Source organism: Gymnoscopelus microlampas (genome assembly GCF_963454915.1).
Source record: "Gymnoscopelus microlampas genome assembly, chromosome: 23".
Lineage (NCBI taxonomy): Eukaryota > Metazoa > Chordata > Actinopteri > Myctophiformes > Myctophidae > Gymnoscopelus > Gymnoscopelus microlampas.
This window is the reverse complement of record NC_139960.1, coordinates 8,513,997-8,535,830: the sequence shown is the minus strand read 5'-3', so window position 1 is coordinate 8,535,830 and position 21,834 is coordinate 8,513,997. Positions and strand designations below refer to the sequence as shown.

Sequence of the window (21,834 nt, the reverse complement as noted above, 5' to 3'; positions counted from 1 at the left end):
GCTTCAATTCATCAACAGAGAAAACTCTGCAGAACAAGTTTTGACACTGAGGTAAACAAAAGAAAGAAAACCATATCACCCATATCAGATTCCTGCCCCACCCATGGGAGCCTAGCACCCCTCCACCCATGGGAGCGTAGCACCCCTCCACCCATGGGAGCGTAACGACACACACAAAGCCCATACAAAAGTCCTCTGTGATCTGATTGAGAGACGACGGCAGTGGAAACAAAAGGCGGTAATGTTATCTGCCCGGTCCATCTGAGCAGCACGCCTTGGCGACACATCCAGCATCTGTGCTCCTCGCATGTAGGCTTCACAACGGCCGCCGACGGGAGAGTGAATTCACCCCTCGTATCCTCCGAGTCTCTCATTTCTCGCCCGTTATCTTTGCTGAAATTAAATCCCAGACAGATTTTAACCACCGCTACATTGTTGCTGTCGGGCAGAAAGAAAGCTCGCGAAAATAGACGATCTACAAACTTGCCTTTATCTATACCTCGGTATCTAGAGCCTCCAGGGCTCTATAGGTCCATATATTTTGTAGATCGGCTATTTTCGCCAGATATTTGCAACCCAGAATATTGATTGAATACTTTATTGGTACATCAGAAATGTAAAACAGCACGTGGTACAGTAAGACATTAAAGCCAAAAGGATAACACAAACAAGTTCTGGGGACTTGTTTCCATTGTGGTCCTACGTATTCAATTCATCAACATAGCATACAAAATTGGCCTGGGCCGCAGTGTGGCGGTCCAGGCACCCTAGGCTGCAATGTCAGCCTGACAGCATGTCTCGGGTTCGAATCCTGATCCTGACGACCTTTGCTGCGTGTCACTCCCCATCTCTCTCCCCATTGCCTTTACACATCCTGTAATGGATGGTGTCAGGGCATTCCACATTTTGGTGGCAGAGCAGTAGAATGAGAATGTTCCTGTGTTTGTTCTAAATTTGGGTAGTACCGGATCATGGAATAGGGATTCAAGTGGTTAGGACGGGACACGGTGAGACACTAAACCTTGTGTTTGTTTTTCCTGCATAGTGCAGGACAGCTGTATAGCTATTGTATACTATTGTTCTGTATTGGCGGTGCTTCTGGTTTTATTTGTCTTGCCTTGTAGTGCTGTGTACTTTCTTTCCTTACTTTTTACCACTTTACCTGTAACTCTGTAACTCTGTAACTCTTAACTGCTGTTCCCCCGCGGCTTCAATAAAGGTATCTATCTATCTATCTATCTAACTATAATCCCAGATGTACAGTATTTAACCAGGTGTGTACGCCACGGAAACGAAGAGTCACAAATATCCAAAGAGCTTTTCAACACCCGTTTTGAAAACGACATGGGTTTGCTTCTTAGCAATTACCTTGCTGCAGCAGTGAACTGTGAGTGGCTGTCACCGGGGTCCTGAGCAAACCTGCAGGGTTGTCAGGTTTGATGTCCACGGAAGCCAATTAGAGTGACAGGCTGTTTCAGACTGCTTGTTGGAGTAAAACGGTTTGAACGGATGTTAAAACGTCTCGCCGAGAGTCTGTTTTTGTCAGTTTCCCCCCTGTCTTGTTTTTTCACGCGATTCCTGCTGAGAAGGAAATGGAGATATCACAGTGACACAGCAGACAACCTGTCTCTTGTTCTCTAACCCATTCAAACCGGGAACGCATCTGAGTAACACTTTATCCATATTTTATACCTTGGCTATTCAAAAATAGCAGATATACAAGCTCATAGCGCGGCACCGAGTGCCGCGCTATGAACTTGTAGATCTGCTATTTTTGAAAAATCTTAAACATTTTGTGCAAATAGTTGAATATATATATATTTTTGAAGGGAACATTTTTAACTCAAATCTTTGCTTCTGGGGGTCCCTGGAACAAAATATTTTGCAAATGTTCGCTTTATAAAATAAATATTCAAAGATTTGCTTTTCACGATTTTTCAAAAATAGCAGATCTACAAGCTCACTGCTATTTTTTAATAGCCAAAGAAATCTAAAAATGACACAGGTTCTTTCCCAGTCTCAATGGGTTAAAACAAGGCTCGGCAGAGCGTCAGCGACGAGGAGGCATGGGGGGGGAAGAAGGAGAGGATGAAGAAGGAATCAAAGCGTCGGCTTGAATGTGTCATGTGTCACGAGAGGCAGGGAAAAGGGCAAAAAAAAAGACGGGAATGAAGGAGAGGGGACAGGCTGGAGAACAAATGTAACACCGTAATCTGCGGGCGGCGTACGGAGGAGATGAGAGGACGAGACGGAGATGGAGAGAAGACAAGATCAGAGGAGAACAAAGGCCGGAATAATTGAAGCAAAGGGAGGAGAGGAGAGAGGGAGCAAGGGGTCTTTTTTTGGGAGGAAATGAAGGTGAGTTCAGGGAGCTAGTTATCATGGCCCACATCTTCACACATCAAAGCACCCATTGTGGGCGTGATGAGACCGCACACGCCTCCTATAACCGCAGCTCGTCTGGTAGCAGCCTGCTTTGAGGGAATTCTTCAAACAGCCTCCACTTTGCACTTTTGGAGGCGCCTGTCCATTTACAAACGGATTGGATACCAATCTTGAGCATGCCTTGTAATATGAAACCATATACACTCTACTAGCCATTATGCACCGCTTATCTCCATATTGTAACTTTTTTTTGTACAGTAAATGAATGCCGTACTATGTCACACAAAAGTAGCAAAAATAGCCGATCTACAAGCTCAAAACGCGTCGCACTGCGACACGTTTTCAGCTTGTAGATCTGCTATTTTTGCTATTTTTTTATTGGAGCCCTGATATTTGTTTTGCTATTTTTAAATTGGAATCCTGAAAAGTAACATTTTTATTTAATTTCAAATGCAATTAGTTATACTTATGTTAACTTTTTTAAATTAAACAACTACAAATACGTTGGACATAAAAAAGACAATAGAATTGTAATACTAGTCATTAAGCTACTAGTATACTGAAGTAATTAAAGTGCGTCATGTTTTCAATTGGAACAGCTGAAATCAATAATATATCAGTATTCCGATATTAACCTGCGGGCCGCATTAAGTGAAGGTGGGGGCCACATGTGGCCCCCGTGCCGCCCATGTATGTAATACGGTATGTCAGATTTGTCCGAACGACCAACGAGAAGGTGCCGAGATATTTTCAGTGAAGTGAATGTTGTAATTGGACGCTTTGAAGGTAAAGTGGCTGATAAAGGATATATGCAATTTACAGCATGGTATCGCTATTAGGCTATATTAGGTATATAGGTATTACATACCTCACTCTTTAGGATGAATGGAAAATGTTATCAATTCCTGGGACAATTATGGGACAAACTAGGGACTGGGAAACGAAACACAACTGATACAGTGCATGATTGATACAAAGTAGCTGGCTTTGTGGCAACAAGTTGATCTGCACAACAAAGTAGCAAGCTATAGTGGGCAGGCAAATATTTGTCTATGCGTTGCTTGGCAACTCTCCAGTCCTCCCCGGCCCGTTAGTGGTAGAACTATCTGCGTTGGCGGAGACACATAAAATGATTGAATAAACAAATCATATAATCTGTTGCCACGTTTTACGGTTGAATAATAAACGGTGCTTGTAGAACTATAAAAGCAATATCACACTGTATACGAGCACTTAAATTACCTTCTACCACATCACAACCATGCTCATTTACTGTATAGTATAACACCAAGGTTCAAGGTGTTCTTTATTGTTATGGCTTGTGTACAGGCACATAAGCGTAAAACCATTTTTGTTTGGCTCCTCAGACATTGTAGCAACATTGTAAATAGTACAAATCTTTTTGTGTTTTTTTTTATCCCCGATTGGCTTTTAACCTTCTATGTTGCAAGCAATTAAAGCCTCACTATGTAACTTTTTTAAATTAATTTAATGAATTGCTTTTTATGGCGACTATCATTATGACTATTATTGTGACTTTTTTATTGTATGGTGTTCGAAACAAATACAACGAAACAAAACAAATCTCTCTCTCTGTGTCTCTATATCTCTCTCTCTCTCTCGCTCTCTCTCGCTCTCTCTCTGTGCTTCCAGCTGTGCCAGGTGTTGAGCCCCACCTCCATGTTGTGCCAGGCTCCAGAGCTGCCCATCAGCCTGGACCGGCAGTCGCCCGAGCGGCCCGACGAGTTTGGCTTCAAGCTGGACGACGTGGCGGTGCTGACGGCCCTCAACCACACCAGCTTCATCTACTACCCCAACCCCGAGTTCGAGCAGCTCCACCCGTCCGGCGTGCTGGAGCTCAAGCCCGGATCACCCATTATACTGAAGGTATAGGATCACCCATTATACTGAAGGTATAGGATCACCCATTATACTGAAGGTATAGGATCACCCATTATACTGAAGGTATAGGATCACCCATTATACTGAAGGTATAGGATCACCCATTATACTGAAGGTATAGGATCACCCTTTCCAGGGACGTGCACAGATAGACTCTAGGTGGTGCTAGAGCACCTGCCCTTTGCCCTCTTGACCAGAAGTGCCCTTTTGAAAAAAAAAAATATGTATTTTTTCTTTTCCAGTTTACAGCAGGGGTCTTCAACAGGGGGTCCTCAGAGTTACTACAGGGGGTCCGCCAAATCTTTATGTGATACGATTTTTCTTTTTACCATAACCACTCGAAACCTAGCATCCCTTTTCTGAGGAGAACTTTAGCCAAAAATAGCAGATCTACAAGCCCACAACGAAAAAAGAGCAGACCAAGTAAACAAAAAAAAGTATAATTTACTTGAGCACCTGCCCTTCAACATGTCTGTGCACGCCACTGACCCTCTCTACTGAAGGTATAGGCTGAGAGTCAGAGATGATGCACGCACATACTACTTGCTATTGATCGGATGCTCAGTTCAGTTCAGTCATTTTTTTTCGGGGGGGGGCAAAACATAAAAAGTGTAACACATTTGGTCAGTTTCCATTGATTCACATGCTGCTACTGCAGCATTGTCCCAAGTGCCCTAAAAAAGGGAGAAGCATTGAGCTTGTCCGGCCCTATACCCCTGTATGTTTATGGGCCCTTGAGGGTCCATAACTCTCAGAGCTCGAGCATACAAATGGACCCGTAAAGGGGTCCTTCAAATTCCAAAGTTTGAGGTCCACTGTGTTGGAGAGTACTGTATCAAAAAGAAACCCAATGTTGCTGTCCATAGATAGATAGGTAGGTAGATTGATTGATTGATTGATTGATTGATTGATTGATTCCAGTGGTGGAGGAAGTACTCAGATATGTTACTTAAGTAAAAGTAGCAATTAAGTACAGTACTTGAGTAAATGTACTTAGTTACTTTACAACACTGATTGATTGATTGATTGATTGATTGATTGATTGATTGATATATCATTATCTATAGATAGATAGATCTATAGATAATCTAGATTGATTGATTGATTGATAAAACTCTGCAGGTCATTGCAGAAAGCCCTTGGACGTTCATGAAATAAATGCTTTGGATCACGATACAAGGGATTTACTATTATTAATCACTATGAGCTAATCTGACACTTTCAATTCAATCCTGTATCCACCAATCACGTCGACCCTCTCTCTCTCTCACAGGGGCGGAACTTCCTGCCACCGACCATGCACAGCGGCAACGGGAAGCTCAACTACACCGTTCTGATTGGTGACAAGCCCTGCACCCTGACGGTGTCAGAGACACAGCTGCTCTGTGAGTCGCCCAACCTGACTGGACGGCACAAGGTCCTGGTGAGTGGCACGCACGCACGCACGCACGCACGCACGCACGCACACATTAATGATTATATTATAAAACATACATTAACCACTTTAGCCCTATTTTATACCTAGGCTATTTGAAAATAGCCGATCTACAAGATCACAACGTTGTGAGCTTGTAGATCTGCTATTTTCAAACATTTTAGTACTTATTACTTTTGGTACTTTAAGTACATTTGGATACCAATACTTTTGTACTTTTACTCAAGTAAATTTTGAATTCTGGATATATATATATAGAGAGCAACGTTTAGTGTTGCCTCTTTTCTTTTACATTTTCTCTTCAGAAGTAGTGTATCCTCATTACTATTAGAGATAAACTAATAATGCCGCCCAAATTAACTTATACATATTATATATATATATAGCAGTGATACTCACACCCACACAGGTACGAGAGGAAAAAAGGAGGGGTGGGGAGAGAGCTCCACAGACAGACAAAGACAGACGTTAAACGGGAGGGAGACAGGTCTTGTGGAGACGACAGACAGATCTATCGATCGATTGACAGTTTGACGGACAGACGGGCTGGTTGCTTGCTGCTCTCCCCATCCATCTCCTTGTCCACATGGCAGACAGACAGACTCTAATCCAACGGGCCCTGGCCTGTGGTTCTCCTTACGGCCGGCTCACACAAACAAACAAAATAAGCCTTCAGTAAGAAGGATTAGGGCTCCGTAACACTCCATATAAAGGTTCTATATTTGTGGTTCTGAGACACGGACCTCTCTGAACGAGGCAACGCTTCCAGGCTCGGCTACCATACACACTCACGCACGCGCAGTGGTGTAAAGTAACTAAGTACATTTACTCAAGTACTGTTACTTAAGTAAACATTTTTGGTATTTTTTCTTAGGAGTATTTCCAATATATTACTTCTATTCCACTACATCTCAGAGGCAAATATTGTATTTTTTACTTCACTACAATTATTTGTAAACTTATGTTACTAGTTACTTTGAAGATATAAATGATGACATTGTAAAACATCCATAGTCATTTTGTCAACTAAAATGTATCTTAATGTCGTAATGCCTGAGTTATATTGCAGACCTACAAGCGCAAGCTTTGTAGATCTGCTATTTTCATAGCACGACACCCACCTGCAACCAAGCATAAAATGACGTCTTAGTTCTACTGGATCGCTGTTCCACTAGTTCCTCCCTAACATGTTAGTCTAGTTTGTATTTGTTGACGAAATTGTCGAAATATTTAGTCTTAGTTTTAGTCATCATAGCTTACTGTAGTTTTTATTTTGTTTTTGTCAGTGAAAAAAGGTAGTCGACAAAACATTTTCGCCGAAATGAACACTTGACACCCACATACAACATTAGCTTGTGAGGATCAGGGAAAATGATTCTCACATGCTCTCTTATTTTTTTAAATTCTATTCTTGTGGTGACATTCCTAACAAGTTTAGTAACAGTAGTAAAAGTACTCACGCATGCACACACGCACACGCACACACTCACACACACACACACACACACACACACACACACACACACACACACACACACACACACACACACACACACACACACACACACACACACACACACACACACACACACACACACACACAAACACACACTACAAGGCGAGCTGAGCTTTTGAATATTTATAGCCTGGGATTATTGCTCTCACTCGTGATGACACAGAAAGTGCAAAGTATTTAAAAAGCATCTGATGAGAGACAAACATCAAAGTTGTTTCAAAACTATTGAGATAACTTTGAGGCTTCTTGAACCCAAAGTATTCCCAGAGCAACGTTTAGTGTTGCCTCTTTTCTTTTACAGTTTCTCTTCAGAAGTAGAGTATCCTCATTACTCTTAGAGATAAACTAATAATGCCCCCCAAATTAACTTCAAGCACCACTTTTCCGTCTATGTAATAGAGCAGTGGTTCCCAAATTGTGGGTTGGGACCCCCAGGGTGGTCCCCAAACATTTTTTTTTGGGGGGGGGGGGTCCCCCCAGATGATTATCTTTAACATTGTTTTCTCACTCAACAGTAAACAAACCAACATACAGTATAAGTGTATACAGGGTATCTGCACATTCATTTATAAAGTTACAATTGAATGACTTTTATTAACTTTTTCATACCCAAATTGGGCCAAATTGTCAAATATTACGTAAGAAAGAGGCAAACATTGTGAAAATAGCCGACCTACAAGCTCTTGTAGATCGGCTATTTTCCACAATATTTATCTGTGGAACTGAGTCAAATATGATTATTTTGGGGGGGTCGCGGCCTGAAACGTTTGGGAACCCTTTAGTAAAGCATGTCTGCCCTCAACTAGTCTGGGAGACTTCGGCTCAGAACTTGGACAGCAGGGCGCGGCCACTGCGTTCTAATTCAAATCAATAGCCAATGAAGAAAAGAGGGCGGGATCCACATGCAGTGCGTGTTGCATGTAAATAGGAGCGACGGTAAGCAATTTCTCCTTGAGAAATTGTGGCCGCCATTGTTGTTTACTGCTGTTTGCCTCTCGTCTGACTGTTTAGACGAGTTGCACAGCTCTCCGGTAAGAGGTGTGTCCGCTCAGATTCTTAGCGTAAGTTACATCCCGCCCACAAATACAGGGGTTTTGGCCCAGAAGTTCCTCGCCCCTCCCGTTTGTATGCGAGAGCTGGCGAAAACTTCTGGCAACTCAGATTAGCCCTCAACTAGCAGAGATTATCCAGTGCCTTTGAAGATGAGATCTAAAAGTACAGAATGAATTGATAAGTGCTTTTTAACGAAAACAGTCATTCTACACACAGCTTTTTGCTACACACAGCTTACACTATAGCTATAGCTTACAGCTATAAACAGCTTTTTGCTTTTTCCTTTTTCTATTTGCTCACAGCGGCACAAAAAACACAATAAAAAATCGTCAATCGCAATTATTTGTATGACTTATTTGTATGAATAAAATGTTCACGATCTTGACAACCCTGCCTGTTTGTTTTTCTAAAAAAAAAGGCTCGCGTGGGAGGCATCGAGTTCTCCCCGGGCGTGGTCCTGGTCACGTCGGACAGCCCCCTGAGCAGCACGGCCATCATCGGCATCGCGGCGGCCGGAGCCCTCCTCATCCTCTTCATCGTGGTGGTGCTCATCGCCTACAAGCGCAAGTCCCGCGAGAGTGACCTCACCCTGAAGAGGCTGCAGATGCAGATGGACAACCTGGAGTCCCGCGTGGCCCTGGAGTGTAAAGAGGGTAAGGAAACAGTGGTGGAAAGAAACTAAGTACATTAAGTACTGTACTAAAGTACAATTTTGAGGTATTTGTACTTCACTTAAGTATTTCTAAATTCCAATACTTTTACTTCTACTCTACTACATCTCAAAGGCAAATATTGCACTTTTACTTCACTACATTTATTTTTATTTTCTAATGATTTTTATACATTTGAAAACGTGTTAAATGGGATATTCTGCACAATGAGTACTTTCTAATTTTGGTACTTTAAGTACATTTTTATACCAATACTTTTGTACTAAAGGCTTGGTTTAAGTGGTGTGACCTTGCACAGGTATAGGCACAGTGTTTGGCCCTTGCATTTATAGACATTGTTGGTCCGGGGAGGGGTGGGTGGGTTTATTATTATTATTATTATTTTTATTATTATTTTAATTAACCTTCTGTGTTGTTTTTAAGTTGTAAGTTGGAAACATTGTTTAATGTGTCTGAATAATCCCGTAAGGGGTGGGCTGTGAAAGGCAGCCGGACACGAAAATAAATCATTCATTCATTCATTCATTCATTCATTCATTCATTGTATGTTTTTATATCTTGTTTTTGTTGAAAAATATATATACACCAAAACATGGTTGGCTAGCGTTAAACGCAGGTTTTGCGCGACAGGCGGAAAGATCCGCTCTTGTGTGAATCCACGCATTTACATTGACAAAGCATTGGCAGATTCCGCCCCAGAGGTAAAATAAAAGTGCGGTGGGAGCGCGCCCTTACTGGGTATTTCTACATTGCAGTATTGATACTTTCACTTAAGTAAAAGATGTGACTACTTTTTACACCACTGGTAAGGAAGGGGTGGACATGTCGTTGCTGTCGGAGTACCGACACTGTGTATATCAAGTACTGGAGTTGCAGTACTTTGTCCACAACTGGAAGGGAGTCCTGGGAGTCCTGGAGATATTAGTGGAGATCATAATAGCCAACATTAAGCTGTGAAAAAGAGGAAGATTTTCTGGGGTGACTGCAAATGGCCTACCCTCAACAACCCTGCCTGCCCCCATACCACAGATAATAGAATGAATAAGTGTGTGAAAGAAAAACGTATTTTAATTAGTCCTGAATGCACCATTTAAATGAATGAATAAGAGATCCCAAATGTACAAAAAGGTTATGAAAACTCAGCATCAACAATTTACATCACAGAACATATCAATTGCAAACATGAGTGAGTGTGTGGGGTGGCGCCTGTCAGCAGGGAGTGTTGGGCGGGAGGAGTAGGAATAAGGCTCTACTCTACGTCCTCCCGGTGGGGGTACCTCACTGGTAGGTGAGTTGAAAGAGCAGCTTGTATGCCATAACACTGCTACTGTATATAAAACCGTATGTGTTATCACGTCTTACAGGTGCAGATAAGCAATACCTAGTAGGTTTGTGCCTTACATTACATTATATCGTTAAAGGTCGATTAGTAGCTTATTTAGTAAGTCGGAGAAAACATAGTGTGCTTTGAAACAGACAGGTACCGTAAGAATGTTCAGCTTATAAAGAACCGAGAGTTCATTCTCTGGCCAAGGACGTCTTTAGATAAGGAAAGAATTAAGCTTTTTATCTTCTTTTGAAAGCAAGTGCAGAACACTTGTCTAATTCTATTGGTCAGTGTTATCTTACGACTGCCCTAAGAAGAGTACGGTAACGTTGATCTACACCGTACGTTATCATTTGAGCTACAATTAAACATTTGATTATAAACTTTTGACAAATGTTACATTATGAATTTATTTATGATTTTTCTAAATTATTTTTTTATCTTTTCGAGATTTTTTTTTTGTAGAAACTCGCGACTCGTAAAAATAGGCCTGCGACCCAAAAATGGTTCCTGACCCATTGACTGGGAAAGCCTGGTCTAACAGACATTAATGTGGTCTGGCTGTAAAGCAACATACTAAGTAGCAGTACTTACAGCATGACGCCTGTGAAAGCAGACTCCTGACCTTTATCACACGCTCGTCGTTGTCTCTTCCAACTTTTTTATTTTATCTTATCCAATAAACAAATCTAATCACTGTTTATTACCCAATAAAAAGGACATTGTGATCTGACGATCGTACCGAACAGCCATAAACTACAACATGTGTCCCTCTGCTGTGTCCTCAGTGGTGGAAAGTAACTAAGTACATGTACTCAAGAACTGTAATTAAGTAAACTTTTGAGGTACTTTTACTTTACTGGAGTATTTCCATTTTTCGATAATTTTACTTCTACTCGTCGCAACCCGACACATTGTAAGCGTCTAGATCTGCTGTTTTCAAGAGATTTTTAGACATTTTAGACATAACGATAACTTGTGAAACGGGACATTCCGCATAATGAGTACTTCTACTTTTGGTACTTTAATTATATTTTGATGCCGGTACTTTTGTACTTTTACTCAAGTCAATTTTGATTTCCGGACTTTTACTTATAACAGCTTGTTTCTACAGTACATTGCGGTATTGATACTTTTACTTGAGTAAAACATGCGAGTAATTTTCCCCACCACTCCTCCTGTGTCCTCCAGCGTTTGCCGAGCTGCAGACGGACATCCACGAGCTGACCAGTGACCTGGACGGAGCCGGGATCCCCTTCCTGGACTACCGGACCTACACCATGAGGGTGCTGTTCCCCGGCATAGAGGAGCACCCCGTCCTCAGGGACCTAGAGGTACGGTAGTAGTGGACAGTGGTGGAAAGTAACTAAGTACATTTACTTAAGTAATTAAGTACAATTTTGAGGTATTTGTACTTGACTAGTTACTTTGTAGATTTTTATTATTATTATTACAAAACATGCATTACCCACTTCAGCCACTTTTCTTACTTTAAGTACATTTTGATACTAATACTTTTGCACTTTTACTCAAGTCAATTTTGAATTCTGGACTTTTACTTGAAACAGAGTATTTCCACATTGCCGTATTGATACTTTTACTTAAGTAAAACAATTGAGTGCTTTCTACACCACTGCAATTACGTTGTATATAGTAGGCTACATTATGCACCTAATGTACAGTCAATATGTATCTCTACCAGGCCGACGGGCTGGGAGGCGGAGATTATGTTTTCACCCCCGTGTGTGGCTAAATGTCGGACACCGCTGGAGCGGTCGGCGTCAAACTGTGTGAACACTCCCATTAGGCCAAGGAAGAACCTCCACCCCAAATCTTAAAAAAATAAAATATTGTGTTTTGACTTATTTGAAAAATATTTCTGCAACAAACTGTGATGTAAAGCAGCCTGTTATAGCGCCGCCATGAGGCCGATTTGAACATTTTGGGGGTGGAGGTTCTTCCTCAGTTTACCGGGAGTGTGCACACAAAGTTTGATGTCGATCGGTCGTGTGGTGTCCGACATTAGCTGTACACAGACACACAGGGGCGAAAACATAATCTCCGCCTGGTAAAGATAAGTAATTGAATGTACATACTGATTGTGCATTTGAATGTACTTGTTGCCTTAAGAACTGCCTTTTGAACAGTTCCAACTGCAATGCAATTAGTGAACAAGCGAATGAACAAAGCAGCGGGTCACAGTGAAATTAACACCGTTATTGTTGTGTGTTGTTGTTGGCGTCTGGTAAACAAAAGGCTTCTGACGCCCCAACATCGGCACTTACTCAAGCACAAACAAGACAGCCCTCCAATCAGTGGCTCCCTCTCGTTAATAACTCTTTAACGACATGTGACACCACACTTTTTGTTTTTTTTACCTCCGCACCTCAAAAACAAATTAAAAGTCAATCAGAGAGAAAAGTGGCGAGGGGGAAAAAAATCAAGTCATTTATCCCCACCAGTGACATTGATGGACAGCCATAATTGGGCGGGTCGTCTTTTCCCATTAAGAGAATGAAGGACCCCCATTTCGCTGCCCTCGGGGTTGGCTACTCTATGCCTGATGAGAATCTCCCGGTAATAAGCTATATTAATTATGTTTTAATTGGTATAAATGTGGGCCCATATAAAGAGTGTGATGTGGAATGGAGGCCTAATGAAAGGAACAGGGGCCCATCGGAGACGACTGACAGCTGCTTAATTAGTATTGATATGTCAGACATTGTGCCGTATCAGTTTTCAACTGCAGGTGACCATGTGTTGGGTAACATTTACTTTTAAAAGTAACTCGTTACGTTACAGGATTACTGCCATTACAAAGTATTTAGTTTTTTCCCACAATTTAGAAAAACAATTTTACGGAAGTTTGGTAAACATACAATCAAGAGTGCCCAATATACTCTACGTTGTCATTGAATGAATAACTCAAATAGCAGAAGTAACAGGCTTACAATGCGTCGCATCGCAACGCATTGTGAGCTTGTAGATCTGCTATTTTCAAAGAGCCAATGTACAGTATATAGGGCTGAAGTGGTTATTGTTAATGGTTTTGTAATAATAATCAAAATCTATAGAGTAACTAGTAACTAAAGTTTTCAAATAATTGTAGTGGATTAAAAGTACAAAATGTGCCTCTGAGATGTAGTGGAGTAGAAGTAAAAGTACTGAAAATGTAAATACTACAGTTAAGTCCTTGTACTCAAATCCTTGAGTAAATGTACTTAGTTACTTTACACCACTGGTAGTAGTTGTAGTAGTATTTTCACAATGAAAATGCAGCTCAAAGCGGTGTTTCCTTCTCTTCTTACTGAAGGTTTGTCTTTTCTCTTATCAAGTCCTTCCTTTAACATAAGCACTCAGAGTAATGCTCTGCCGTATTCACTTGGATGCCTACACACACACACACACACACACACACGCGCGCGCGCGCGCATCGCATCTTGTCAGGTAGCATGAAATTAGACTAGCAACTCAACGATATCTCCCGGCAGATTATAGCAGGTTGTAGCTCCAGTCGGAGCATGAAGACAAAACATCTGCTGCTTGTGACAGCTGCACTGAGCATCCTCCTCATTCTGAGAGCACTCCACACATTCACATGAAAACCACAAGGGATATATTGTCACTGTCGGGTGGAAACCTTGTATGTCCATAACTGTTACTTTTTTAGAAAATGGTAAAGAAACTTTGTTCCAAGGGATCCAATGTAGTTATTATTTTAGTCACAAGCTCTTGTTAATACTCGTCATTGGTTCAATATATTTATTAAACCCACAGACAGACTTGACTCATGAAAACCGGGAAAGCTGTTTGATTCTATTCAAAAATAGCATATCCACAAGCTCACAGCGCGTCACTTCATATTTTTGGGTCCTTGACATGAACACGTTTGAGAACTGCTGGTTTAGAAGGCATTTGTAGAATCCAAAAAATCTAAAATGGCAAAAGTAGCAAATCCACAAGCTCACAACTTATGTTATGAACAAAATAGGGGATTAATTTACGGGGGAAAAAGGAAAAACATAAAAACGTTGAAGATACGAGGTCTGTGTCCGACAGGCAGCGGCGATATACTGTGGGCACAAGCTATAGGCTACATTATGGAAAAAAGCTTCCAGTCACTGGGATAAACGTCACAACAACAGGGACAATCCAGGCTCCGGTGGAGGGCAATTCACATCACCTCGCCTCCTTTCAGCTGCTCTCTGAGTGGAACAGTGACGCAGTCGGTGGAATAAACAGCTCCTCTTTGCCTTTATCCTCCAGCCTTACACACCATGAAACACAACAAGTCACAAGATGTTAAGCTCATCCTTCTCCCTTTGTCTTTGTCTCAACTCTTTATGTTCTCCTCTCTCTCTCTCGCTCTCTCCCCCTCTCTCTCTCTGTGTGACTCTTTCTCACTCCTCTCTCTGTTGTGCCCGCTCTGTCTCTCTCGCCTCCATGAAGGTGAATTGAATTTACATGCGCATTGAGGGATAAAAGCTCAATTTATACTCCGTAGTGCGACATGTCGCTCACCGACAAGATATATTCATGCTTGAAGATCAGACTAAGCTCAAGTAGTGGTAGAATAGATTTCCGGTTTGTTTTTGCGATGAAAAAAAAATCTATTTTCTGTTTATTAAGGAGAGACCAAACAAACACTCTATAGCAACGATTACGATCAGAATATGGAGTTTTAACTTTTGAACAAAAAAGTTTTAACCAAAAAATATCACTTATACCAGAACTTTTTTCAAGTCAAGGACCCCCAGTTTGGTCTGTAATTTGGCCGCGGACCCCCGTCTGAAAAGGTTTTGTGCCAGGGTGAATACAGGAAGTTGGTCCGTTTGGTCTGCCCTCAGCCCTCCTCTTCCGGTGGGGCTCCCATGTTTTCATTCCCACTAACAACATTTCTCCCACGGAACATGGATCGTTTTGGTTATAAGCCCACTTGTTTCTATGAACAAGTTAAAATGTTACTAACTTTCCGTGGTGTTGTCAGCTCCGAGGACACCGTTCTTGAATGAGTTTGGGTTTGTTTCCAGTGGGAACACATTATAAGCGAACGCACAGATGTAAATCCCGCCCACTACATGTGATTGGGTAAAGCGTGACAGATGCAGTGGCGCAGCTCGGAATCTGTTACTGAGAGATTAGGGACCCCCAGAAGCAAAGATTTGTGTTAAAAGAAATTCGCTTTTTAACTTGAATATCAAAAGGTTTGCACTCATTTTCAGGATTCTAATAGCAAATAGCAGATCTACACGCTGACTTGTGACTTATCCTACCTTTACAAAACTTTCTCCCCACCTTCCGCCCCCCAGGTACCAGGCTACCGCCAGGAGCAAGTGGAGAAGGGCCTGAAGCTGTTCGGCCAGCTCATCAACAACAAGGTGTTCCTGCTGGCCTTCATCCGCACGCTGGAGGCGCAGCGCGGCTTCTCCATGCGCGACCGCGGCAACGTGGCCTCGCTCATCATGACGGTGCTGCAGAGCAAGCTGGAGTACGCCACCGACGTGCTCAAGCACCTGCTCTCCGACCTCATCGACCGCAACCTGGAGAGCAAGAACCACCCCAAGCTGCTGCTCCGCAGGTGAGAGAGAGCTTCACCAGACAACGGAGGACTTGATGGACAGGTTGCAAAATGCATTGTGCCCTGTCCTTCTCTCTGTGTGTGTGTGTGTGTGTGTGTGTGTGTGTGTGTGTGTGTGTGTGTGTCTTCAACAGGGGGTTCGGGACCCCTAAGGGTCCTCAGAGTTACTACAGGGGGGCTGCCACACAAATCTTTGTGTGATAGGTTTTTTACATTAACCACTTCAACACTAGCATACCTACAGTATTCTGAGTGGAATGTTGGCCAAAATTAGCTGATCTACAAGCTCACAACGCCTCGCAGCGCGAGCCGTTGTGAGTACTGTGTGGGTTGTTGTGTACTGTGTGGGTTGTGTGTGTGTGTGTGTGTGTGTGTGTTTGGCTTCTACTCCCTCCTGTTGTGACTGACTGACAGTGTGACTGAATTGTTGTCGTCCTAGTCTATAGTCTTCTTTGTCTTGTCCTTTGTTTTTCTCTTGTGTCAATCTTTTGTCTTTCTGCGGACTGCGCCCCGGGCCAGTATTATAACTGGATTGGGGGAACCTATGAACCTATACGTGTGCTTTCGTGTGATAACGGAGGCTGGGGGTCTCTCTCTCTCTCTCTCTCTCTCTCTCTCTCTCTCTCTCTTTCTCTCTCTCTCTCTCTCTCTCTCTCTCCTCGTTGTGTCTGGTAAAGCGAGTCGTTCAGACAAGTCACTCTGCTTCTGTTGCCTCTGAACAGCTGTCACAAATTGCCATCATCTCCGGTGCGGTATACCACGTAGCTTTACCTGCTTCTTTAACACCTGTCGTTTGTTTGTTTGTTTGTTTTCATCATGAGCATTATGGCCTCCAGTAGAACGCACACACACACACACACACACACACGCACACGCACACGCACACGCACACGCACGCACACACACACTGACCGTTTTGGATTGGGAACATCTCGCTAGATGGCATTGTTCAGTATAAAAGTCACAAAAAATATCCAATAATATAGTCCAAAATTAGTTAATAATAGCACAGCAAGACTCTAGACATACTAGAGTATGTCTGATATAAATGTCAGAGCTTACATCGACATGTAAATATAAAATAAATGCACAAACATGTATAGGTAAGATTAGAGCCAGCCACAGTTTTGTCCATGATTTAGCAAAATTGCGGTAAAATCTGTGATTCACACCCGCACGTTTTGAAAGGTATCACTAGTCTGTTGGCTTGTGTCTAATGTAAATCTCAAAGAAAGATGTATTAACAATGATATTTTGTTAAAACCGTCGTGTACATGTAGCTGTTTGTAATCCTCCTTGATTCATACACCAGTTTTGTGTCAAACCAACTCAACACATTGTGAGCTTGTAGATCTGCTACTTTTTCATTTGCATGACAGATCTGTGAACATATGTGGATAAACGACAGTGACCTTGTGAAGTGCTGCCTTTGTCTCTTGAGACACTATAGAGCGCCTCTCTGTACATGTCATTAGCAAAATAATTGAGCTAATTATGATTAATCCCATTTCAATATAGTTATGTGCGAGAGAGAGAGAGAGAGAGAGAGAGAGAGAGAGAGAGAGAGAGAGAGAGAGAGAGAGAGAGAGAGAGAGAGAGAGAGAGAGAGAGAGAGAGAGAGAGAGAGAGAGAGAGAGAGAGAGAGAGAGAGAGAGAGAGAGAGCACACTCATTAAAGGAGAAATCCGGTCATTTTAAGTGTTATGTTTGATGTGTGTCAAATCACTTACCAACGTATAAATGAAAATCGCGTAAATCCACAGAGCCCCCTATCGACCCCCACCGTTGTCATTGTAGGAGGATATAGAATAGCCCAAATTCGCCTATTTTAACCAATGCAAAGTCTGTTTTTTTGCTTCTAGTACTCATTGTTGAGTCCCATGATAATGTAACAGGCGCTAAAACTCCCGACAAGCTAACGGCTAATAACAGAACGAGCTAATGCTGGTTGCTGGTTTCTCTCCCGACCTGGCAACCTGGGGCTGCCATTCAGAGATAAGCAGCCCCAGCGTTAGCTCGTTTGTTATTAGCCGTTAGCTTGTCGGGAGTTTTAGCGCCTGTTACATTATCATGGGACTCAACAATGAGTACTAGAAGCAAAAAAACAGACTTTGCATTGGTTAAAATAGGCGAATTTGGGCTATTCTATATCCTCCTACAATGACAACGGTGGGGGTCGATAGGGGGCTCTGTGGATTTACGCGATTTTCATTTATACGTTGGTAAGTGATTTGACACACATCAAACATAACACTTAAAATGACCGGATTTCTCCTTTAATAGAGAAGAGAATGAGATCGTTAAAAGCTTCTCTACTCTGGACCAATCACAATCCTTTCCTCCTCCTCCACTTGGAGCTGAGGTCTTAATGGTAGCGTGATGGAGGGTCTGTGATGGGGGGTCCATGATGGGGAGCTCCGTGCAAGGGGGCTCCAGCTAGGGTCTGTTTTGGGGATTTGATGAGTTCCCTCAAGTGTCCCTTGTGTGTATGTGTGTGTGTGTGTGTACACGCGTGTGTGTATCCATGCATGCTACATGCATGTGTGTGCATGGACATGCAGTATTGCATGTTATATAGTGCGTGCCAACGCCTCGTCACCACGGGCGGGGGGTGGCATAGTAGCTGCAGCCATACTTGTTTCGGTCAATGTTAAGTCAACCTGTTTTATACCCCCATATTGACATACATTGGGCCTCATTCAGCAACGGTACTTAAGAGGAAATTTCTTCTTAAACCCACTTAAGAAGTTTTTAAGAAGATTTTGGTATTCTCCAATGTTTTCTTAGCTTACGAGGATTGGGATTCATCATCATCAAGAACATAGTTACGAACAATTCTGCCTTTTAAGAACGTTTCATGAATATGACTCGACTTCTCTTAGGAATTCACTTAGGAAGAAATGTAAGAGGAAACATTAGGAACTTATCGCTGCGTGAGGCCCAATGTCTTTACTATTATATGTTGCCGATCTACAAGCTTTTGGATCTGCTATTTTCGGCTAATGTTCCCCATTCAATTACAAACCTCAATGATTCTCACACGCGCACGCACACTTTAACGCATAATACAAATAAAGGCTGGAAGTGAACGGCGCGGGCGCACGGAAGGGGAACGGCGCGCCGCCACCCGGCGTCCAGGTGACAGCGGGCATATTCACCTCATGAAAAGCCGTTTAGTGTCTTGCTCGCCGATGCAGCGAGTGATTAATGCTGTCTGGGGAGAGGAGGCATGATTAATCACAGCCGGAGAGCTTATACAGTGAGCGAGCGAGCGCATAGTGCCGCAGCAGCCGCGGTATAAACAATGGAGCTATACCGCAGCTAGATCCTGACTCCTGATACAACTCAGGAGACAAGAGTGGAGAACAGTGGAAGAGGAGAGATTACAGTAGAGAGAGAGAGGGAGAGAGAGGGAGAGGGAGACAGGAGAGAGTCAGCCAAGGACAATGGAGACACACATCTCACCATGTGAGGAGAGCTGGGTAGTGGAGTGTGGAGAAAGAGAGATTGTGTCTTTGATCTGAATCACCAGCATCTCCTCTTATAACCACTTAAACCCACCAGCATCCGTATTGCACAGTGGTGGGAAAAGTGCTCACATTTTTTACTTAAGTAAAAGTATCAATACTGCAATGTAGAAATACCTCTGTTACAAGTAAAAGGCCGGAATTAAAAAACTGTACTTGAGTAGAAGTACAAAAGTATTGGCATCATGATATACTTAAAGTACAAAAAGTAAAAGTACTCATTAGGCAGAATGTCCCATTTCAAGTTTTCAAATGTATAAAAATCTTTAGAAAATAGCCGATCTACAAGCTCACAATTGTAAATACTCAAGTAAAGTACAAATACCTCAAAATTGTACTTAAGTACAGTACTTGAGTACATGTACTTAGTTGCTTTACACCACTGCAGTATTGTAGGGAAAGCTTTTGCAGAAAATAGCATGAAGGGATGCAGGGAAGCCACAGAATCAGAACGATTCTGAGGTAGAGAAACCAGCTCCTCTGCAGAAAGATGCTTCCAAATACACATTTCCGGATATAACTTTCCTTTCTACCCTGGATTTGAACCCGGTTTCCTGCACAAGTGCTGACATTTTTACCATTGAACTAATAGAGCCTGCCTGCTTGCTCAGAGGATAAATTGAATATTGACCATTAGGTCAAAATGTGTGTCAGCTGCTGTGTCTAGGTGAGACATGACCTTTGACCCGATCTAAATGTCTCAATAGAAGAGCAGGGAGACAAAATACAAACCACCACACCCCCAGGGGTCCTTGAGGGAGTTCCAAGGGTCCACAGCTAAATGATAGATATGAACCAAATGGACCCGCATGGGTCTGTAACTCAGAGAGTGTACAAATGGAACCAAGTGGTTCCATTTTTACACTCTCAGAGTTAAAACATTGATTTTACAATATAAATTGGGGTCCCAGAGATAGAAATGCCATTAAATGGGGGTCCGTAGCCTAATGCATGTCAAACTGCATTAGGCTTATGGGGGTCCCTGGCTTATCTTTTCAAATGGGGGTCCGTGGGCTAATAAGTGTCAATTTGGGGGTCCTTGACATGAAAAAGTTTGAGAACCAGTGGTCTACCAGATTGGACAAAATGACATTTTATTCATAAAAATGTACATAGTGCTGTTTTAAGCCACGGGGAACTGGGGCTGATCAGCTCTTTTGATAGCCCCCCCCCCAAACGTTCTGGCTTCTAGCCCTCATTAGTTTTTCGGCGTACCCAGCATGCATTGCAGGTGTTGACGAGGCATTGTGTCACCTCTATAGCGTGGGCTGACTGGGTCTCTAGTCCCAGAATAATACACGCGCTCAGCTTCACCTGACACCATCACTCTCCTCCTCCTATACATTCTGTTTTTAGCCCCACTGGTGGGGGGGGGGGGGGGGTCGGTAGATGCCTGTGTATCCGTCCGTCCCTCCGTCTCGTTTTCTGTAAAGTAGTAGTTGCGGGCAGTGGTGGAAAAATTACTCATATTTTTTACTTAAGTAAAAGTATCAATACTGCAATGTAGAAATACTCTGTTACAAACAAGTAAAAGTACCAGTATTCAAAATATACTTGAGTAAAAGTACAAAAGTATTGATATCAAAATATACTTATTGTAATTATTGTAAAGTGTAGTTGCTTATTTGGGCGTCCTTCCTAAATGTTGTTTAAACCAGAGATAGATTCTCAAAACTGTTCAGGTCAAGGACCCCCAAACTAATATGTACTTGTCCGTGGACCCCCATCTGAAAATATTTTGTGCAAAGGGCTGCAAACACGGCTATAAGTATAAATCAGGCGTAACTCTAAACCTAACTACTAAATACGTGATCCTAACCCCTAGAACCACCAACCTGACTATTTTCCTCATTTTAAGCCTATATCTCCCCAAATGTTTTATAACCATAAATTATGATCCATTTACCTTGTGTGGACCATGGGAAATCATGCGTCGCGACTCGGTGTGAGCTTGTAGATCGGCTATTTCAACATGGAAACGATTATGGCGATTATGCAAAATAATTGCGATTAGGCGATCAAATTCTACTACCGTATACCTGTGGACACACACACACACACTCACACACACACACACACACACACTCACACACGCGCACACAAACACACGCGCGCACACACGCACACACACACACACACACACACACACACACACACACACACACACACACACACACACACACACACACACACACACACACACACACACACATCTGTCTCCAGTTCAAGCCGCTCTGAAACACAAGCACCAGGCACACAGCTATAACTAACGAGAGTCTTTCCACAACCATCTGTCCCCCATCATCGTCTTCCTCCTCTGTCAGCTTCCTTCCTTCCTTCCCTCCATCCATCTCTGGTTCTCCTCCTCCACCTCCTCTCTGTATACTAAAACAGCCTCACTCGCCCTATCGGTGTGTGCAGAGAGAGAGCGAGTACAACGT

The 21,834-nt window shown here is 42.6% G+C and overlaps 1 protein-coding gene across 1 annotated transcript in view; it reads left to right on the top strand.

Moving 5' to 3' along the window:
* LOC311039662 (plexin-A4) overlaps positions 1–21,834 on the top strand; it is a 162,184-nt gene that overhangs the window by 83,031 nt on the left and 57,319 nt on the right. Inside the window, exons 14-18 of the mRNA XM_084049606.1 lie at positions 4,039–4,272; positions 5,561–5,710; positions 8,710–8,944; positions 11,481–11,623; positions 15,599–15,867. Of these exons, the coding sequence (XP_083905732.1) occupies positions 4,039–4,272; positions 5,561–5,710; positions 8,710–8,944; positions 11,481–11,623; positions 15,599–15,867 (1,031 nt within the window). The remainder of the gene's footprint in view (positions 1–4,038; positions 4,273–5,560; positions 5,711–8,709; positions 8,945–11,480; positions 11,624–15,598; positions 15,868–21,834) is intronic.